The 21,943-nt window shown below is 43.7% G+C and overlaps 1 protein-coding gene across 1 annotated transcript in view; it reads right to left on the bottom strand.

Moving 5' to 3' along the window:
• Window positions 1-1,832: 1,832 nt before the first annotated feature.
• Window positions 1,833-21,943, bottom strand: part of MASP1 (MBL associated serine protease 1) — a 140,028-nt gene continuing 119,917 nt past the window's right edge. The window contains exons 13-16 of the mRNA XM_075861796.1: window positions 18,396-18,581; window positions 18,194-18,261; window positions 13,237-13,336; window positions 1,833-5,135 (exon numbers count right to left, since the gene is read on the bottom strand). Coding sequence (XP_075717911.1) covers window positions 4,945-5,135; window positions 13,237-13,336; window positions 18,194-18,261; window positions 18,396-18,581 — 545 coding nt within the window. The 3' untranslated portion in view covers window positions 1,833-4,944. The remainder of the gene's footprint in view (window positions 5,136-13,236; window positions 13,337-18,193; window positions 18,262-18,395; window positions 18,582-21,943) is intronic.

The following is a 21,943-nucleotide window of genomic DNA, read 5'->3' as shown; positions in this document are numbered from 1 at the left end:
AATACATAGTGATCAATGTACAGAGTAAACCAGACGAATATAAATATCGCTGGATGTATAAGGAACATAAGTGTTAATTGATAAGCATACTATTAAACCCTCACATGTGTAAACCATAGGAAATAATTAAAAACAATACCATGTGGTACTGTGGATCCGTTCCAGTGTGTATCCGGCATTCTAAAAGTTGATGGGCACTTGTCAGTGACGCTGGTCCATGTATTTCCATGTATCAGCGGCGCATTTCCGCGCATGCGTATCACGGTCTCGAAGCCGGCAGTGGCCGTCTTGGTGAAGAAATCTACATAAGGGTTTATTGTAGTGTATCAGCGGCGCACGCGCAGAGCGCTTCGAACTGCGAATTCCTCGCAACTGGGCATACATAAAGATAACTCCCTTATACATCCATCGATATTTATATTCGTCTGGTTTACTCTGTACATTGATCACTATGTATTCACATGTATGCTTTTTTTAAAATTGTAATGATTGTATTACTGCTTTTTATCTACTGTTTATGCCAATCACCTGTTAATGGGATCATGTGTCTGATCCCCATATATACCACTGGTTTACACACTTTTTGTATGCTTGAAAAAGGCTCCATACGCTGAGCCGAAACGTTGCACAAGGGCTAAATAAAAGCCATTTTTTCACTAAAACTTGGAGTGCTGCCTGTCTTTGAACGACTATAGATATAGATAGATATATATCCCGATAATATATAAATGATCTACTGTATATTGAATGAGTAAAAACAAACTTTCATATATTGTGTCAAAAGGTTTATTTATTTTTTCCTAATCATAGAGGCAGCAATATTCATAGACTTTTGCACTGATGTTTTATATTTTATCAGGGCAGCTATGTATATATACTAGTATATAGACACTGCTGCACTGATGCAATATGCACAGATTGATACCATGTGCTATATTATATATAGAATCAACGCAGCAGTGTCTACATTATATACTTCTCAAAATCTGCGGAAGTCCCCCTGGAACAAAATTTATTTTGCGAATAAAAGGCCTTTTATCACCTGCATTCTTCAGTGGGTCTCGGTGCGGGCTACCACTTACCACACAGTTGACAGAATGGAGCTGCAACTCTTTCCAGTTGCACTTTGTAACTTTGCGGTGAATCACTCACACATCTCCGTGAGTCACGGTGGGAGATGCCCACTACATTTCATTGCTGGTTAGTTCTTATTGTCAGTTAGTCAATGTCTCAAACCACCAAATATTTATCCCAGTGACAGTGGAAAACAAGGTACAACCATGTAGGTTACAGCAAGCATACAACCACAATGAACGTTCACTTAGATGTTAATCTTTGCACTGTCTCATAATGGGCATCCATTGGGGTGTTTTAATGACACACTAATGGATGCGATTAATGGAGTTGCTATAACTGCTGACTCCTTTTAGGAAGCTAGAGGATTGATAATCGGCTGAACGAGTGCTCGTACAAATGCTTGTTTTTGATCTTTACATGTAAACAGGGTAGCGATCAGCTGACAAACCAGCAAACGCTTGTCTGTCAGCTGATCATATTGTTTTTGCCTTTTGTATAAAGGCGTTGTGCTGCCGACAATATGCAAACTATATGGGGATGAACAATCGTAATAATAATTTTTTTTGTCCCCATACTGCCGATCATTGCTTCATGTAAATGGAACAAACAAACGCCAATTGACATGTTGTTATCGCCGATCGGTGCTCGTTACCGGACAGATAATCTTCCCTTGTAAATTACCCCTACAGTCCGCACAAGGGTACCTGCTTGTGATACAGTTGTACCCTTTACACAACCTGCACGACTGCTACATATTTAATTATTGGCAACTGAATTTTAATGCTGAGCAAATTTTTTGCATACATATATTTTCATTCATGTTTTTCTTCTATATATGTATATATTACAGTTAATATGTTCTCACAAATCAATAAATTAGAATACCAATAGTAATTAAAAATATATTTTCTAGTTCATTCATAATTGTGACAGCAAAAGCATACCAGAACATGACCAGTGTTGAACTACAGAACTATAAAAAGGTGATTGTGTATCAGAAAACAGCAAATATAGAGTCCAGTTAGAGCTAAAATAAGCTAATATAGCAAATCTCATGGGAGCAGATGCCCTTGTAGTCGTCCCTACTTTAACAAAGCCCAGGGTGCATTGTATTTTTTTAGTTCATCGTTACTATCATGTACAGTATTTTTCAGCAACACATTCTCTATCAGAAGAGTATATTCTGTTTTGTATGATAATTTATAACTGAAATCTTACCAATATGTGAACAATGGAGATATGATTCTTTGTATAATGAAAAGTTATACAATTTTCTAATATACGTTCTGTATCAATTCCTTATGGTTCTCAAGATCCCTGCAAATCCCATCGGGGCTTCGCATGGTGGAAGTATGACAAGGAGTTCCGGACACGTCTGGCCTTGCTGCTGGAAATCGGTTAGGTTGTTAAGGCCTCGGACGTGTGACTTCAGGTTATGCTGTCCCAAAAATGTTTTCCCTTACAGCCAGCAGCCACTGTACCCAGTGTCTCTACCAGCCAAGGGGTAGTGGCTGCCCCGGGACCTGTCAGCTGTTCAATGAAGGGCACTGCGCTACTTTGGCCTTTGTAAGTACAAGTATGTGTGCTCCGCGTGTTGGGGTTCCCATATAGCAATCAGATGCCCGCACCATACTGCTTATTTGCCTGGGAAGCCAGGAGCCCAGGGTGAGCTCAAGGACCCTGGTGGGCATTGACACGATGGGCTCTTGGCTCAACCTATATTCCAATAAGGAGGCTGCGGCACAGCTTGGTTTTTGTTTTTATTATACCATTAAAATTGACTAGGTCCCCTTGACCCATTTTCTTACAATTTTAAATCAGCCAGAGAGTACTCTGAGGTACTATGGGAGAAAATTCAAAAATAAGTCTCCCTGGGGAGAATTGTTTGTCCCTTTGCCCACCCTCCATTCCCCAATCTTAGAGTATTTCTGTTGGGAGTAGTTCCCAAAAAAGAGCCGAGGAAGTTCTGTTTAATTCAGCACCCTTCTGACCCAAAGGGGTGTTCTATAAATGACAGCTTTTCGAAAGAGGACTCCTCAGTGTCCTACGTCTCCTGTGACAGGCCGGTGGCGCTAGTCAGGGAGGCTGGCTGGTGCAATCAGTCTACCATCATCTCTTGGGTTGCCATGTGTATGGTAGTTTTTACTACGATACATGTCTTCATATGGGCTGTTCCATATCAAGGCACTACTTTGAGCTGTATGGTACAATCTTGAAGTGGGTGGTTCATTTTTGCATTATTTGGACGATATCCTTTTCATTGCCCTTGACAAGTCAGGCACTGTTCTTACCTTTTCGACTCTTTCAAGTTCCTTATGAAGCAATTCAGTGTGCCCTTGTCCGAGGAGAAGACAGAAGGCCGCACGACAGGTTGTTCTTTTTGGGCATTGAAATTAACACAGTTGAGATGGTTTTCTGTCTTCCTTTGGCTAAAATCCGCCGATTGATGTATTAACTTGACGGTTTTTGCTCATCACACAGGTACACCCTCCAACAGATGCAATGGGGAAGAGGAGGTAATGGAGAATCATGCCCCTTGTTTATCAGAAGGGGAAGGAGTGGGGACCATTCAGTACAACAATCTCATTAGTAGATGGCCCTTACTGCCACTACCAATAAGTGGTTTCTATTAACCGGGGGCAGGGGGTGGCCCTGGACTTAACCACTTGTTTTTAAAGGTGTATAGTCCCTGTATGGGATAATATTAGTGTCCCATGATGATAAGCGGCGTAGCAGTCAGTATCACTCTCACTATTTGCTGCAGTGCCCTACAGACTCATCATTGTTTACTTCCAGTTGATAAACTTCTGTCCTGGTCATGTGATGATCACGCAGGTACACAGCTCAATAGAGATCTGATATCTGCACTGTAACTGAAATTATTCTTGCACCTGTGTGTCTATCACATGATGAGGACAGATTTTTTTAGTCCCCTGGGAATCAACAATAAAAGTTCCTATTAAAGGGATGCAAGCATCTTGAAAACCATGAGTAATTTATACAGCAAGTACATAGGAAATTAATATTACCTTTCATTATAGAAACAATATTTATTTGCTCAAACCCGAATAACCCTTTTAGGTCCTGTGCACATCACATTTTTCCCTATCTTTAACATACAGTATATGTCAGGAAAAAACTCCAGACCTATAGTCTCTGACGCATGCCTTACAGTGGCATCCGACACCCACAAGCTATAATGATATCCGTTTAACAGATATGTCATAAACTGTTATGACCCTGTTCGTGACATATCCGTTAATAGAAACATCGGGAAACTCCAGTGATGTAACTGTCCTTATATGGACTGTTGCACTGGAGCTTCCCGATGCAGCAGAGGCTGCCCTGCCCACAAACTCTGGCTACACTCTCCCCATGATGTAAGGCTCTGTGGGATCCTCTGGGATCCACACAGTGACCCCCCCACCCCCATTGCGCCTTCCGAGCAGCCGGAGTACCTGGCTGCTTTCAAAGCAGCTGAAATTCCTGGCTGCTATCTCGGCCTGGGGAAGCTAGCCCCAGTGATGTAATTGGCCAGTAACATCACTAGGGCTACCACAGGGAGGTTATAATAATGTAGCTTTCCTGGGAGAAGATTACAACTGAGCCGGGCACTCAACAAAAGAACTTCCCATGCGATGGCAACACCTTTATAGCAGCTGAAGTCCCTTAAGCGTAGGGCATAAACATGTTGTGAAGCGGGCATAAGTTCAATAACCATTCAATGTTACTGCCGTTATTTCTTCCAGGGCATCTTTTTGTATTTAACCTACCATAAGACATATGATTTTCATTTTAAAGGCATAAAATCTAACAAGAAGAGTTTATCTTTTTGGAAGACATTTGCTGGATATTAGAATTTGTGCATTAATATTTCACCCCACTTTCTTTTTTAATCCAGTCAACATTCTTGTAAACGTTTGAATATACTCCATACTTATTACTTTCGCCACAGCCCACTCCCCATGAAACCGTTCCTGCTAGGTACCAGTTGTTTGTTTGAGGGCTGAATGCGACCATTGGACCACCGGAGTCACCAGAGCAGGCATCTTGCCCTCCTAAAAGGTAAAAGAAATGTACTATTACCTTGTACAATAAACCAAGATCAGCTTTAGAGAAAAGGAACAAATGCAAAAAGTGACAATAAAGAAGAAATTCATCAAAACCATCTTTTGAGCTCTCATCTATATTGTTGCATATATCTTTTTTGTACCCAACTGATGCTCTCTTTTCTGGGAACTTTTATAATACTTATGATGTCATAGTTCATGCACTAGTTTGCTCTAAGGGCTCGTTCACACGTAGCAGAATTTACGCGTTTTTTCCGGCCAGAATTTCAGCCGGAAAAAACACAGCAAAATACAATGGCAGCATAGTGGATGAGATTTGACAAATGAATTACTGCTGCGGAAAGTGGACTGAATTGCTGCGTTTTTCAGAGGAGATGTCACCATTGTGAAAAAACGCAGCAAAATACGCACCATATTCTGCAGTAAAAAATGCAGGAATTGGTGCATTTTTGCCGCAGCGGAATGTCTGCGTTTTTCAACGGAATTGCTGCAGAAATTTTCTGCAGCTATTCCGTTGTGTGTGGACAAGCCCTAAGTATTCAAATAGCGCACATCTTTCTCATGCAGCTTTTTGCACTTTATGCACTTTACTACATAATTGCTGCAGATATAGGGAAGGCTTAGCATTAGCTACATTTGTTGTATTATATTCTCCTTGTCATACAGCCATTATAGTTTTGTATATGGTTATTTTGTTATTTAATATCATTGTAACCATTTCACTGTATCATCTTTTTATTAACGCTATGGTTGTTTATATAGTATGTGTATAATAATGGGCAGTATTTATTGTTAACTCTGTATTATGAGTGAATACTGCAGCAGGTCCTTTTGTATACTGTATGGACTTGGTTTACTTGTCTGTTTTTAGATGTTTTACCAATTGTATCTAATAAAACTTGAATTTATATTACGTTAAGACGTTAAGTGTGCACTCTTTCATAATGTGTCTGTTCATATAATGTTGCTCATCTGAGATGGTGACATTTGTGAAGTCTAATGCCGGGTTCCCATGGGTCGGATATGCTGCGTAAAAACTGCGCAGCATATCCGACCTGAAACCCGCAGCACATTCCATCCGAAAAACCACACCACGTTGTGATGTGGTTTTTTAGCCGGAATTTCTGCTGCGTAAAGCAGCGTAGAAAAAATAAATAAAAATTCATACTTACCCCGGCTGTTCTCCTGGTGACGTGTCCCTCCTTTGCTGTCCTGTCCGGCCTCCCTGAAAGACGCTGCAGCCCATGCGACCGCTGCAGCCTGTGATTGGCTGCAGGGATCACATGGAATGAAATGGCATCCCAGGATGCCAGACTGGAGGAAGTAGAATGTATGGGGGAATTTGTTTGGGCATTTTACTGTATGGGGGCACCTATTTGGCATTATACTGTGGGGGAGGCACTATGGGGTAGTATACTGTGTGGGAGGCAGCTAAAAGGGGCATTAAAACTATGTGGGGGGTTCTATGGGGGCATTATACTGTGGGGAGGCACTATGGGAGCATGATACTGTGTGGGCTGAATCCGGTGTGTATGGGTGGAAATTGGGCGGGGTTAGAGGCGTGGCTTAAAATAATAATAATTGCGCACAGCATCGGTTGTCCCTCTTTGCGATACTTGAGTTGGGAGGTATGAGAATGGTCTGCCTTTGCACCACGTGACATTCCAACTCACTGGAATTCCACCTTCTATATGTTGGACCATCTGTACAAGCAGCGAAAAGCGGTCAATGATTACATTATGCACCAGACCACCAATGCAAGGGACATGTGCTATTTTGAGCTCAGGCAGTGGCAGCTAATGAGGGACACATGCGCCTACTCATGCTCTACGAATGGAGCTTGCAGAAATCCATGTACTTGCCACCAAAACAACACCATTCAGATATTATTAATATTTTTCCGTTTTTGCATCTCTGGCTTTCAGCAGCCATAACTTTTTTATTTTTTCTTTGAGGTGACTATATGAGGGAGAAATTGATTTTTTTTGTGCGCGGTTTGGGGGTAGAATAAATTTACTCTGTAAGTTACATAGTTTATATTTGAAACGTGAATAGAGGAATAAGCGGCCCTTCACATATGTCCGGCGTCCGCTTCAGTTTACCTCCGGCGTGTTGAAGAAAAGCCAGAGGGAAACTGATGCTAGAACGGATCCCATAGCTTTCTATGGGATCTGTTTTGGCACGGGGGACATCAGTTGCCTGCAGCGTTTTTGGTTCCGGCTCCCAGGGAGGTCCGGCGCTGTACCCTATTTATTTTAATGGTGACCGGATGAACACTGAGTGCTGCCACATCTACCTTCTGTCAGCGCCTGGCGGGTAGGTGGATGTGAGCTAGGAGCGGAATCCCCGGTCATAGCATTGCCGGGGATTTCACTCCAGGCGGAGACTCTGGCGACTACCCTCCCACCCAGGGCCGGCATTAGGAGTGTGCGACCTGTGCCATTGCACATGGCGCATCACCCCAGCAGGTGGAAGTGGGCGCTGCGCTGGCTCCCTTCCCCTGCTTGTTTCAAAAGAGCCGGGCCCGGCGACTCAGTCGCCTTTCCGCCTGGCCGCTTCTTCACTCAGTGGCGGCTGCTAGCGGCGACACCAGGCATGAGGGTGCCCATGGCACCCGTCGGGATGTGGGGCGGGACATATAGCAGAGTAGGGAGGTATCTTCCTGCTCTGCTATCTACTAGCACCACTGTAGTTCCCTGAAGGATCGGAATCCCCGTGTGGCCCGGGATTCCGCTCCTGGACGGAGTGCTTGATGTCTCTGTTTATATATGGACAGTGACATCAGGAGCAACTCCTGAAGCGGAATCCCCATACACAGCATTGCCGACTATGGGACCGGGGATTCCACTCCAAGATAAACCAGTGACGTCACTGTCCATTAATGGACACAGGCGACAGGGGCTTCTCCTGGAGTGGAATCCCCGGTCACAGCATTGGCCACGCTGTGTACGGGGATTCTGCTTCTGGAGTTGCCCCTGATATCACTGTCCATATATGGACAAGGAGGTGAATCCCCGGCCAAATGGGGATTTCGCTCCTTCAGGGAGCTACAGTGGTGCTATCTAGAGGAGTGGGTGCTACCTACAAGGGGGCTGTGGGCTGTGTGGTGCTACCTACAAGGGGGCTGTGTGGCGCTACCTACAAGAGGGCTGTGTGGCGCTGCCTACAAAGTGGTCTTTGTGGCACTACCTACAAGAGGGCTGTGTGGCGCTACCTACAAGGGGGCTGTGGGCTGTGTGGTGCTACCTACAAGGGGGCTGTGTGGCGCTACCTACAAGAGGGCTGTGTGGCGCTGCCTACAAGGGAGCTGTGTGGCGCTACCTACAAGGGGTCTGTGTGGCACTACCAACAAGGGAGCTGTGTGGCGCTACCTATAAGGGGGCTGTGTGGCGCTACCTACAAGGGGGCTGTGTGGTGCTACCTACAAGGGAGCTGTGTGGCGCTATCTACAGGAGGTATTGGGGCATTATATACAGAGGGAACTGCGGCATTATCTACAGGGGCATGTGTGGCACTATATACTAGGGGGTATGTGGCACTATATACAGGGGGGTGTGGCACCATATAAAGAGGGCACTGCTGTATTATCTACAGATGGTATGTGGCACTATATAAAGGGGGTGGCACTATCAACAGAGGGCACCGTGGCATTATCTACAGGGGGTGTGGCACTATATACAGAGGGCACTGCAGCATTATCTACAGAGGACACTGTTTCATTATCTACACATTTTTTTTCTAATTCATTCATTTGTAAACCTGCCTGACGAAGGGGCCTGTGTGCTCTGAAAGCTTGCGTATATCATTTTTATGGTTAGCCAATAAAGGTATCATACCTACTATACTTTTGTCTTTTTTGACACAAAAGTATTTAACATTGCATATTATCTACACATGAAATTCATCTGTTTTTAAAAATTTGTCAAAAACAGAAAACACGGAACGGGTACAAAACGGATGCAAAATGGCCGTCAAAAACTGATCTAGATGGCTGTTGTGTGAATCCCTGTGTGGTGTGGGGTGGGTAGGAGATGCGGGGTGGTATTGGGTAGCTGTAAAGGCGCCAAAAACTACTACTCACTGAAGTTATGGCTAGTGTTTGGCGTCTTTTCAGGCTCCCATGGCTGCTTTCGAAGATTTGATCTGAGGTCAGTGGACAGAAACTGCCTTCTGGGCTCTCTCTCTCTTGGCGCCGGTATTGGCGCTGCACTGAATATGACACACGTGACATTACAATGTGTGGCATACTTCAGTGTAGTGCCAAGGCCCAAGCAGAGAAGGAGAGCCCTGACATGGAACACAACAAGTATCTAATCTATCATATATACAATCTATCACAAACTATCCACCACTCTTATAAAATTGGAACATATTCAGAGCCTAGACCACCTTTTTGGTGGACCATTGTGGTAAATACTGATGTTAAAAACGGACGGTAAAAACTGATGACAACTGATTGTTTTGTAGTAAAAATCGTGAAAAAGCCTGATGGCAACTGATACATTTTTGCATCAGTTTTTGCAGTTGTAATCACTTGAGAGACAAAAAAAACTGATGCTGATACCCTAAGGGCCGGTTCACATCAGCGTTCGCTTTCCGTTCAGGGGTTCCGTCTGAGGTTTCTGTCGTGGAGCCCCGCAATGGAAAGTCAAACGGAAACCACAGCTTCCGTTTGCATCACCATTAATATTAATGGTGACGGAAACATCTACTGCGCTATTGATTCCGTCGTCTAAACAGAAACTTGCCGGAACGGTGACAAACGGAAACCATTAGCAACCATTAGCAACCATTAGACAGAAACCTCCGACGGAACCCCTCAATGGTGAGCCAACGTTGATGTGAACAGGACCTAAGTGATTCTCTGCATTGTTTTTTTTGTTTATGTTTTCTATCCCGTTTGTGTTTCACACTGAATAACTTGTTAAATTAGTTATTCAGGTTATTACAGTCGTGTAAATACGTAATATGTGTAGGTTTTTATGTAATGTATGGGCAATAAAATATATTTTTTACAGAATAATTACTTTTTTTGGACATTTTTTTAAACTTATTTTTTTGTAACTTTTAAAAAAAATGTGATTAAGCAATAACTTTATTTAAAACTTTATTTTTTACTTATAATGTATTAATATACTCCTTTATGCTTATACATTACACTGTGTCACTATGACACAAGCTTCTGTTAGGGCAGCACATAGTGTGCCCGAAAAGCAGGCAAACGGAACAGACAGCCCTTGGATCCTTTCAACCACCCCCAGGGCTAACTGCAGTGGTATTCCCCAGTCCTCCACCGTAAACCCAGCGACGCGATCTGAGAGGGGAGTCCTCTTTGATCATGCCGCGGTCAAGGACCACGGCGATCAAAGGGTTAAACAGCTGGGGTCAGAGCTGTTCCCAACCCCAGCTGTGTTCAGGAGGCAGCACTCAGTTCATGAGCTGTTAGTTACAGCTCCTGCTTGTAGGATGCACGCCTACCAGCCTCTTCTAAAAAGTTGCCAAAAGACGTCGCTGTAGACTGGGGACCCGCACCGACTGACGTCAAAAGACAGTGGGCGGTTAGGAAGGTGTTAAGGGTGCAGTCACACGTGGCATACTTGCTTTGTATTTCTGCAGCGTAAACATATGCAGGGGAAAACTTTACAATGTATGCCTGTGGAAAAATATTCACACATGCAGTTCTTGATGTGGTAATTGATGCCGTTTTTATCCACTCCTGTATTTGGCTCAATAACTGCATTAAAATTGCACTAAAAAAACCTGTATCAAAATCTGCAAGTGTGAATCTAGCCTTACTTAAAATCTGACACAACATTATAACCAAAGTGTCACTGATCATGAATGGTCCTTACTTGCAATGATATGTTAGATTTTCGGGAGCACAAATCTCTGAGCAGTGCTAAAGGGGTTTAAGAGCTTTAAAGAGGTCTTTCATGCTAGAAAACAGTAGTGGTCAAAGCAATTTTGACTAGATAGAAATTACCATTAGCATTTCATAAGATAAACAATAGATTACAATACAAATTAGAGGTCATCAGTTGTCCGGTCGTGGACGACGTCTTTAAGGCTGTGTTCACATCAGCGTTGCCCTTCCGTTCAGGGGTTCCGTCAGGGGATTCCTTCGGGTTAACCCCTCAACGGAAATGCAAACTGAAACCTTAGCTTCCGTTTCCCTCACCATATATCTCTTAATGTCGACTGCGCTATTGATTCCGTCAAAACAACGGAAACCTTTCACAACGGTGACAAGCGGAAACCTTTAGCAACGTTTCCGTCACCATTGCAATCAATGGTGAGGGAAACAGTAGCTAAGGTTTCAGTTTGTCTTTACGTGGAGGGGTTAACACGACGGAAACCTCAGATGGAACCCCACAACGGAAGGACAACACTGATGTGAACTAGCCCTAAGTCACTGGTACTGCAGTGACACTTAGTGGCTGCAAATGACATGGCAGGCATACATCAGATAATACATAGATGCAAACAAAACAGGGGCACTCATCAGTCCACATAGCAGGGAACACAGAATGAAGGAGCCAACAAACATGTAGGATCCATAGGGAAGACAGTTCAATTTGAAGGGGCAGTATCACCACCTTACATGCTACGTCTCCCCTTAGGGCCTGTTCACATCACCGTTCGCTTTCCGTACCGGCATTCCGTTGGAGGTTTCCGTCGGGTGAACCCCGCAACAGAAAGTGAAAGTGACAGCACAGCATCCGTTTCACTCAATGGTGGCTGAAACGGAAGCTGTGCTGTCACTTTCACTTTCCGTTGCGGGGTTCACCCAACGGAAACCTCCGACGGAACCCCGGAACGGAAAGCGAACGGTGATGTGAACAGGCCCTTATTTGAATCCTTTTCTGGTTTTGGCTTCAAAAACTGCATAAAAAAACCTGAACAAAATCTGATCAACACCTGCACGTTTATGGGCATTCTATACAGCTTTTAGTGGCTTCAGACGACAATGAAAAAAAAACTGCCGTTAGAGACAAATCAATTATCCATTTTTTTATGGACGTTTTGCATCAGTGTGTCTCCAAATTTTCATCCATTTCCCAGCCATCCAACCATTTTCAATGGTCGTTTGTCATCTATTTGCCATCTGTTTTTTTAACGGATGTGAATTTTATTTGCCCACTGTAGATAGTGCCCACATAGATAGTTCCACAGTGCCCCTGTAGATTGTGCCACATACAGTGCCCATGTAGATATTGCCTCAGTTCCCCTGTAGATAGTGCCCATGCAGATAGTGCGAGAGTGCTAATGTAGATAACGCCACACACAGTACCCATGTATATAGCCTCACAGTGCCGACTGTAGATAGTGCCCACATAGTGCCATAGGTCCCCTGAATATAGTGCCCATGTATATAGTGCCACAGTGATTATGTAGATAAGGCCACACTCAGTGCCCATGTAGGTTGTGCCACAGAGTCCACTGTAGATAGTGCACACATAGTGCCATAGTAGATAGTTCCACAGTGATAATGCAGATAATGCCACACATAGTGCCCATGTAGATAATGGACAGTGCCCACTGTAGATAGTGCCCACTTAGTACCAAAGTGCCCTGTATATATTGCCCATGTAGATATTGTCACAGTGTCCCTGTAGATAGTGCCACAGTGCTAACGTAGAAAGATCCACACACTGTGTAACCTGCAGAGCTATTTCTAACCACTTCCAGTGTCTTGACCTTAACTGGACTGCTGTATAACTTGGGTCTGACCTGGAGAGTGCTCAGTGATCGAAGGATCATTTTCAGGGTGTATCCTGTACCAAGGGTAGGTGAGAGTGTAGTCGCTCCTGTCTACAAATATGACCAGACTGTAACCTCCAAGTTAAGTGACCACTAGAGACTATAACCATTACGCTAAGTACACATACCTGGAGTAAAATACTGTTGCATTGAACTGTACTGTGTTCGCCTCCAAAACGGCATTATCTTTGGCCGGGAACCCATGTCAGGCTCATGGGCCACATACACATTAAAAAGTGACCCTCTTACACCCACGTACTGTTTTTGTTTTAGCAAAACATAGCAGTAGTTTGATATTTGAGTAAGCCACACTAACAACCTTTCTTACCTTCCCTGAGACCTGCACATATCATGTCTTCAGTAAGTACTTTGCCCATTTTTATGTAGCTAGCTTTACATACATCATGGGCCACCACTGGAATTTCAATCTGTAAGCAAAGGACAATATTGTAAATTGATGCAGCTTTCCACTTCCAGGACTCACAGGTCTCTGATCATTAGATGTATAAGTATTAGCATTAGATTTATAAAGTTTTTGCTACTCTGCCACTTATTTATGTGATATAAGTATTATATATATTGTTTATATTTATTGGTTGATGACCTTTCTTTACTTAGTCCTGCTCATACAGCTATTTGACTTGCTAATCCTCTGTGTACTAAATTCAGCAGCAGCGGGCAGCACCAGAAGCGGGCAGTATCGAACAGCAGCAGCAGCAGAGTTCTCTCTCCTGTTCAGGACTTCAGACCCATTTCTCTCTACTTTGATACATTATAATAAACTTTAAGTTGTATGAGCAGCACTTGGTCAGTAAGGGTTTCTAAACTTTGAAATTGGACAAAATTTGTTTTGTGTAACTGGAGCAATAAGTACATAGGAATGTTGCATAAAGTTTCACTTTATATTTTGCATAAAACTGTAAATACCTTTTATAGGTGGCATCAGATATGGCATATTTTTACGCCACAGATTTGGCTGAAGCAAATCTGTCGCAAAATGCATATGTTTTAAATGCAGATTTTGATGTGGATTTGCTGAGGAATTGCTGTGGATTTCACCCTTTTTCACAAATTTTCTCTAATCTCAGACAAGCCCTTTAATTCTACAACAATGAACTTGTGCCTTCCCTGTGTCCTCCTGTTACAATTGCAATAGGTGCATAGAAAAGTATGTTTTAGTACTGTCACGTTGGGTTCGTAGACCCACTGGCCCGTACCGCCTTGGCGGTATGGCAGATGGCCAACAGGGCGCAGGTCACAGTCTATAGTTCTTATAGGGTACCTGTGGCAGATCGGACAGTAGCAAGGCAGGCTCGGCTGGGACTAGGCAGCAGGCAGACGTCAGGCGTGGAGTAGTAGGACAGGCGTGGACAATAGCACAGCACGACTACAACACAGCACGGCACTTGACCAGGATAGCATGGCACTGGGCAGCGTGGGCCACCAGAAATGAAGGGCAATCAGATCCCGGGTCTTACGGGTCCCCGCGTGACCTGCCAGTGTAGAGGAGTGTCCCCAGCGGAGGATTCTCCCTCGGTCAGCCATGCGCACAAAAGTCTTCCCTGGAGGAATGTTCCCAACTTGCAGAGGATTGACCGAGACAATGCAAGACAGATCAATAATGTTCTGTGGCATCTCCATGGTGTCTTCTGTTTCGAAAGACCTGGACAAGGCATCGGCCCTTACATTCTTGTCAGCCGGGCGATAATGGAACTTAAACTGGAACCTGGTAAAGAACAGCGACCACCTAGCGACCACACGCACTTCTCCAACTTGGCGTACAGATGATTCTCCCTTAACCGCAGCAAAACTTGACGGACATGTCTCCGATGCGTCATAGGATCTGGAGAAAAAATCAAGATGTCATCAAGATAGACTACTACACAAACATAGAGGAGGTCACAGAAGAGGCCATTAACGAACTCCTGGAAGACCGCGGGGGCATTACACAGGCTGAAGGGCATTACTAGATATTCATAGTGTTCATCATGTGTGTTAAATGCAATCTTCCATTTGTCACCCCGGCGAATCCGGATTAGGTTGTAAGCCCCACGCAGGTCTATTCTGGAAAAAATCTTGGCACCACGTATACGGTCAAATAGTTCTGAGATCAATGGCAATGGATATTTATTCTTCACCGTGATCTGGTTGAAACCCCTGTAGTCAATACAGCGGAGGAAGACTTCCGTATGAAGCCCCGCTCCAAGTTCTCTTTAACATAGGCGGACATCGACAGAGTCTCTGGCAAGGATAAAGGATATACCCTACCACGGGGAAGGCATGCACCGGGAATCAGCTCAATGGGACAGTCATACGCTCGGTGTGGGAGCAGCGTCTCCATCTCCTTCTCGCTGAAGACATCCAAAAATGCAGCATAATGACCAGGCAATCCTGCCAGTGACTGAGGCAGAGGAGGCTGAGCCAAACGAATCTGTCCCAGGCTACGTTTGTGACACTCGGGGCCCCACTTGAGAACCTTTCCGGAGTTCCAGTCCAGGACTGGGGCATGTTGTTGGAGCCAAGGCAAGCCCAGCAGCACGGGGTTAACGGCCTTGGACAAGACAAAAAATGATAGCAACTCAGAGTGGAGAGCTCCCACTTGGAGCCTCAGTGGCTTGGTCACATCTATAACTGGGTCTGGCAGAGGAAGTCCATTTACATCAACGGCATCTCCAGAGAGGTAGTAGGTAATTGAAGAAGAGCCACCAGGTCTCTACAAATGAAATTAGCAGCGGATCCAGAATCCAGATACGCAGAGACCCGATGCGTTTTCTCAACGGACACTATTGTCACGGGTAAGGACAGTTTAGATGGAAGTCCTCTTTTAACCAAGGTTGTCTCTCCTACCAACCCTAGGATTTGGGGCTTTTGGGGACACAGACACACAAGATGGCCTCCGAGGCCGCAATATGGACAGAGTCCCGAAGTGTGTCTGCGTTGTTTCTCCTGGGACGATAGCTTACACCGGTCCATGCTCACAGACTCCTTATGAGGATCCGCATCTGGGAACAACAGAGGTTGCTGCAAGGATGGGGTCGGACTAGGGAGACCTTTCTCTCGACGAGCTTCGTGGAGCCGTTCTCGGATCCTCATATCAATCCGGGCGGACAGAAGGATGAGGTCATCCACGGTAGACGGTAGATCTCGAGCGGCAAGTTCGTCTTTAATCTTGGGAAACAGTCCCTGCCAGAATGTAGCCACCAGGGCCTCATTGTTCCACTACAGTTTTCCCGCCAGGGTGTGGAAGTGGATGGCGTACTCGCTCACGGAGGTATCTCCTTGGCGCAGGTTTAGCAAGGAAGCCGCTGCAGAAGAGACTCGACCAGGCTCCTCAAACACCATGCGAAAAGTCCAGAGGAAGCCTTGGAAGTCTCGGGTCTCTGGTCCTTGTCTCTCCTAGATAGGGTTCGCCCATGCAAGGAAAAACGAGGATCAACTCTGCCAGGAGCTGTAGTCTGATGGTCAACACTGCCAGGAGGTGTAGTAGGAGGAACGGCAGCTTGTGACGTCATCTTGGTCTTGGATCGACCAGCTGGGTGCACGGCCTGAGTGTACTGTCACGTTGGATTCGGCGACCCACTGGGCCGTACCGCCTTGGCGGTATGGCAGCTGGCCAACAGGGCGCAGGTCACAGTCTATGGTTCGTATAGGGTACCTGTGGCAGCTCGGACAGTAGCATTGCAGGCTTGGCTGGGACTAGGCAGAAGGCAGACGTCAGGCATGGAGTAGTAGGACAGGCGGGGACTATAGCACAGCACGACTACAACACAGCACGGCACTTGACCAGGATAGCACGGGATACAGGATACAGGAGCAGGGTACACTGGGAACTGGGAAACACTAGGAGACCATTTGTTAAGACAAACTAGGATACGACAAACAACGCTCAGGCATGGAAGCAAGGGGCTATGCCCTTCTTATAGCCCATGGTGCTCTTGGAGCAATCAGCTCAATCTCCCACCTGCGTGCACTTTGGCTTCTTAAATTTGGACTGAGCTCGCGAGCGCACCCTGGTGGTCACTGTGGAACAGGACGGCCGTATGTGCAGATATCTCTGGAGAGAAGGGCGTCGACTGGATAGAAGGAGTTAGTGGTCAGCGACCACGGACGTTACAAGTACCTTTTTCTCTAAAGCTGGCCGTACACTTTAGATAGATGTCAGTCGACAGCTGTTCGTTTAGACTAAACCAACACATGCACGCTCGGCTCGGGTTAGGAAGAAGGGGGAATTCGCTGCCAGACTCCTCTGGCAGCGCATTATCCACTAATGAATAAAAGGATCGGCATGTTTAAATTCAACATGCCCGGCCCTTCTCTCCCACAACATCTGTTGTCAGGGGAGAGTCATGACGCCGCCATACACATTAGATGTTTGGTCGGTACCACTGAAGTAGGCGGGTTTCGCCAACATACATTTATTGTGGTTTCTCTTGGCTCAAATACCCACAATATCTCTCTCAGACCGGAGCAGGCAAAACTAAATTGGGTTTGATTCAACAAATACCCTTAATTACATATATAAAGTACAGTTAAGTTTACCGCTCAGACGGCACTGATAACAGTCCAATATCATTCAGTATGGACACTCTCGCCCAGAAATTTGGATTGCGTATTGTCCACTGCATTTTTCTGGGAGAGAGTGTCCATACTGAATGATATTGGACTGTTATCAGTGGCGTCTGAGCGGTAAACTTAACTGTACTTTATATATACATTTATTGTGTATGGTCAGCTGTAAAGAAGACCTGTCACTATGTCACATAAGTAGAACTGGTTAACTGACTTGAATAGCATTATCTTGCTGATTCTAACTCTGTTTTTTCCCCCCTGAACCCCCTGCATTCCAGAGATATGGTCGACTGTCTTGTGGGCTCCCTATATGCTAATTTGCTGTAGTTAGCCAATTTGGTGGAGCTAGCTTTCCTGCCTTTGATGCTGACCAATCAGCACGAGGCAGTTTGAGCGTAGTTCACGACCTGTAGGGTAACTACATCAAATTAGCATATACTGAGCCAACATAACAGTGGGCTATATCTCTAGAACAGGGGAGTCCAGGAAAAAAACAAACAAACAAACAAACAAACAAACAAACAAACAAACAAACAAATAGCGAGACAGCGGCATTCAGGTTAGTCAACCAGTTCAACTTACATGACGTAGTGACAGGTCCTCTTTAATGCACTGTCCTTTCTAACTATGTTTATATTTTATTTTGTTTTATCTGCTTGTACTGAATAATATAGATTGCAAATCTTTATCATATATAACTAAGTAAGATGAAATACCTCCATGAGAGCCTCAGGCAATCTTTTTAAGAACTGCTTGCCCCATCCACTCACCACTACAAAGTCATCTAGAAGTAAAAGAGTATAATTTATATCACAATGCCAATTAAAAATGTATCATGTAGCTACTGCAAATTACTAGATCATGCATTTTCCACAGCCATTCTAAAGAATTGCATTCTGGTTATTTGATATGCAGTACCTGGCTGAACTTCTACTTTTGGTAAGCAAACAGGCATCACATAATTATTGAGGGACGCCTTATGTGATAGCTCCACCAAGGCAAGATCATTCTGAAATGTACTGCTGTTGTATTCAGGATGCAGGATTAACTTCCTGGCCTGAAGCGCTTGTTCAGTATCATCCGTTTTTAAAGTCCTGTGTTTTCCTGGCAAAAGGAAAATAAAATAAATATGGACTGGAATAGTATACCCAAATGCACTTTATAACTTCAATTTTTGGCCTGTTAGCTGACTCTTTTATAGACTTATGAATGTAGGATTGTAAATATACAAAATAATTCAACCAATACAATTGAAATTATAAACATTATATATGAATTTTATTGGCTGCATATTATAAATATATGTTTTATTAAAGGAGCTGTCCTCGGTCTTCAGACAGTTAAGGGAGAATGTACTATTAAATAGGGCAGTGGCCCCCTCTCTATGATTCCATGTACCATAATAAACAAATGGATTGGGTATGTCCTGGATGGACAACATTTTTAAAGTGTAACTAAACTTTCAACAAACTTCTGACATGTCATAGTGACACGTCAGAAGTTTTGATTGGTGGAGGTCTGAGCACTCCCACCGATCACAAAAACGAAGTGACAGAAGAGCTCGGGTGAGTGCTGACCTATTTAGTTTCTGATCGGCTTTTCTCGGAAAGCCGAGGAGTTGGTGTACGGATTCATAGACGTTCTATTGAGTCCGTACACAGTTACATGTGCTTTCCCGAAAAAAGCCGATCAAAAACGAAGTGTCTGAGAACTCACTCGAGCACTTCTGCCGCTTAGTTTTAGCAATCGGTGGGACCCATACCGATTAAAACTTCTGACATGTCACTATGACATGTCAGAAGTTTGTTGCAAGTTTAGTTAACCTTTAACCCCTTCCCTCTTTAGACCTTCCTGACAGAGCCTCATTTTTCAAATCTGACATGTTTCACTTTATGTGGTAATAACTTCGGAATGCTTTCACCTATCCAAGCGATTCTGAGATTGTTTTCTCGTGACACATTGGACTTTATGTTCCTGACAAAATTTGCTCGATACATTCAGTATTTAAATGTGAAAAACACCAAAATTTAGTGAAAAATTGCAAAAATTAGCATTTTTCTCAATTTAAATGTATCTGCGTGTAAGACAGGCAGTTATACCACACATAGTAGTCGCTAATTAACATCCCCCATATGTCTAAATTAGATTGACATCGTTTTTTGAACATCCTTTTATTTTTTTATGACGTTACAAGGCTTAGAACTTTAGCAGCAATTTATCACATTTTCAAGAAAATGTCAAAAGGCTATTTTTACAGGGGCCAGTTCAGTTGTGAAGTGGCTTTTAGGGCCCTATATATTAGAAACCTCCAAAAAGTCACCCTATTTTAAAAACTTCACCCCTCAAAGTATTCAAAACAGCATTTAGAAAGTCTCTTAACCCTTTAGACGTTTCAAAAAAATTAAACCAAAGTAGAGGTGAAATTTACAAATTTCATTTTTTGTTGTTGCAGAAATTCATTTTTAATCCATTTTTTTTGTAACACAAAGTTTTACCAGAAAAACGCAACTCAATATTTATTGCCCAGGTTCTGCAGTATTAGGAAATATCCCACATGTGGCTCTAGTGTGCTAATGGACTAAAACACAGGCCACAGAGGTAAAGAAAACCTAGTTGATTTTGGACACTCCTTTCTATTAGAATATATTTTAGGCACCATGTCAGCTTTGAAGAGCTCTTGTGGTAAAAAAACAGTGGAAACCCCCCAAAAGTCACCCAATTTGGGAAACTACACCCCTCGAGGAATTTATTTAGGGGTATAGTAAGCATTTTGACCGAACAGTTTTTTAGCAGAAATTTTTGGAAGTAGGCCATGAAAATGAAAATCTACATTCTTTCAAATAAAATGTAGGTTTAGCTATTTTTTTTTAATTTCCAAAAGGACTAAAGGAGAAAAAGCACCACAGCATTTGTAGAGCAATTTCTCCCGAGTAAAATAATACCCCACATGTGGTCATAAACGGCTGTTTGGACACACGGCAGGGCTTAGAAGGGAAAGAGCACCATTTGGCTTTTGGAGCTCAAATTTAGCAGGAATGGTTTGCGGAGGCCATGTCACATTTGCAGAGCCCCTGAGGGGACAAAACAATGAAAATGCCCAAAAAGTGACCCCATTTTGGATACTACACTCCTTGAAGAATTCATCTCCGGGTGTAGCGATCATTTTGACCCCACAGGTGTTTCATAGAATTTATTGGGCAGTGAAAATAAAAACAATCCTTCAATAAGTTGTAGCTTTAGCTCAACATATTTCATTTTCTCAACAAATAAAGGAAAAAAAGAACCCCAACATTTGTAAAGCAACTTCTACCGAGTACGGCAATACCCCATATGTGGTCATAAACTGCTGTTTGGGCACATGGCAAGGAACAGAAGAGAAGGAGCGGCATTTGGCTTTTGGAGCAAAGATTTTTCTGGATTGGTTTCTTGACACCATATCGATTTTGCAAAGCCCCTAAGGTACCAGTACAGTGGAAACTACCCAAAAGGGACTCCATTTGTGATACTACACCCCTTGAGGAATTAATCTAGGGGTGTAGTGAGCATTTTGACCCCACAGCTATTTCATAGATTTTATTTGAATTGGGTAGTGAAAATAAAAATAATTTTTTTTTTCCAATAAGACGTAGCTTTAGTGCAACATTTTTTCATTTTCTCAAAAAAAAAAAGCAGAAAAAGCCTCCAACATTTGTTAAGCAATTTCTCCCGAGTATGGCAATTCCCCATATGGGTTATAAACTCCTTTTTCGGCAAACGGTAGGGCTCAGAAGGCAACGAGAGCCGTTTGGCTTTTGGAGTACAGATTTTGCTGGATTGGTTTCTGGTCGCTATGTAGCATTTGCAAAACTCCTGTGGGACCAAAACAGCGGAAACCCCCCAAAAGTGACCCCCATTTTGGAAACTACACCCCTCAAGGTATTCACCTAGGGGTGAGCATGTTAACCCTGCAGGTGTTTGGCATAAATTAGTGTGCATGTTGCCGAGTAAAAATGTTATTTTTGAATAGATATGCCAATATGTGGTGCCCAGCTTGTGCCACCATAACCGCTCTCTAATTATGCTGTCTTTCCCAGTTTTAGAAACACCCTACATGTGGCCCTAATCTTTTGCCTGGAAATTTGACAGGGCTCAGGACTGAGAGAATACCATGTGAAATTGAGGCCTAATTTGGCGATTTACACAGAATTGGTTCACAATTGCAGAGGCTCAGATTGGAAATAATAAAAGAAACCCCCCAGAAGTGACCCCATTTTAGAAACTACACCCCTCAAGACATTTATTAAGGGGTGTAGTGAGCATTTTCACCCCACGGTTCTTTTCCATAAATAAATGCGCTGCGTATGGTGCAAAGTGAAAATTTAAATTTTTCCCCAGAATTGCCAATTCAGTGGCAAGTATGTCGTGCCCAGCTTATTCCACTGGAGACACACATCCCAAAAATTGTTAAAAGGGTTCTCCAGGCTATG

This window comes from Rhinoderma darwinii, chromosome 4 (assembly GCF_050947455.1).
Source record: "Rhinoderma darwinii isolate aRhiDar2 chromosome 4, aRhiDar2.hap1, whole genome shotgun sequence".
NCBI lineage: Eukaryota > Metazoa > Chordata > Amphibia > Anura > Rhinodermatidae > Rhinoderma > Rhinoderma darwinii.
The sequence above is the reverse complement of the archived record's forward strand: the minus strand, read 5'-3'. Positions and strand labels throughout refer to the sequence as shown.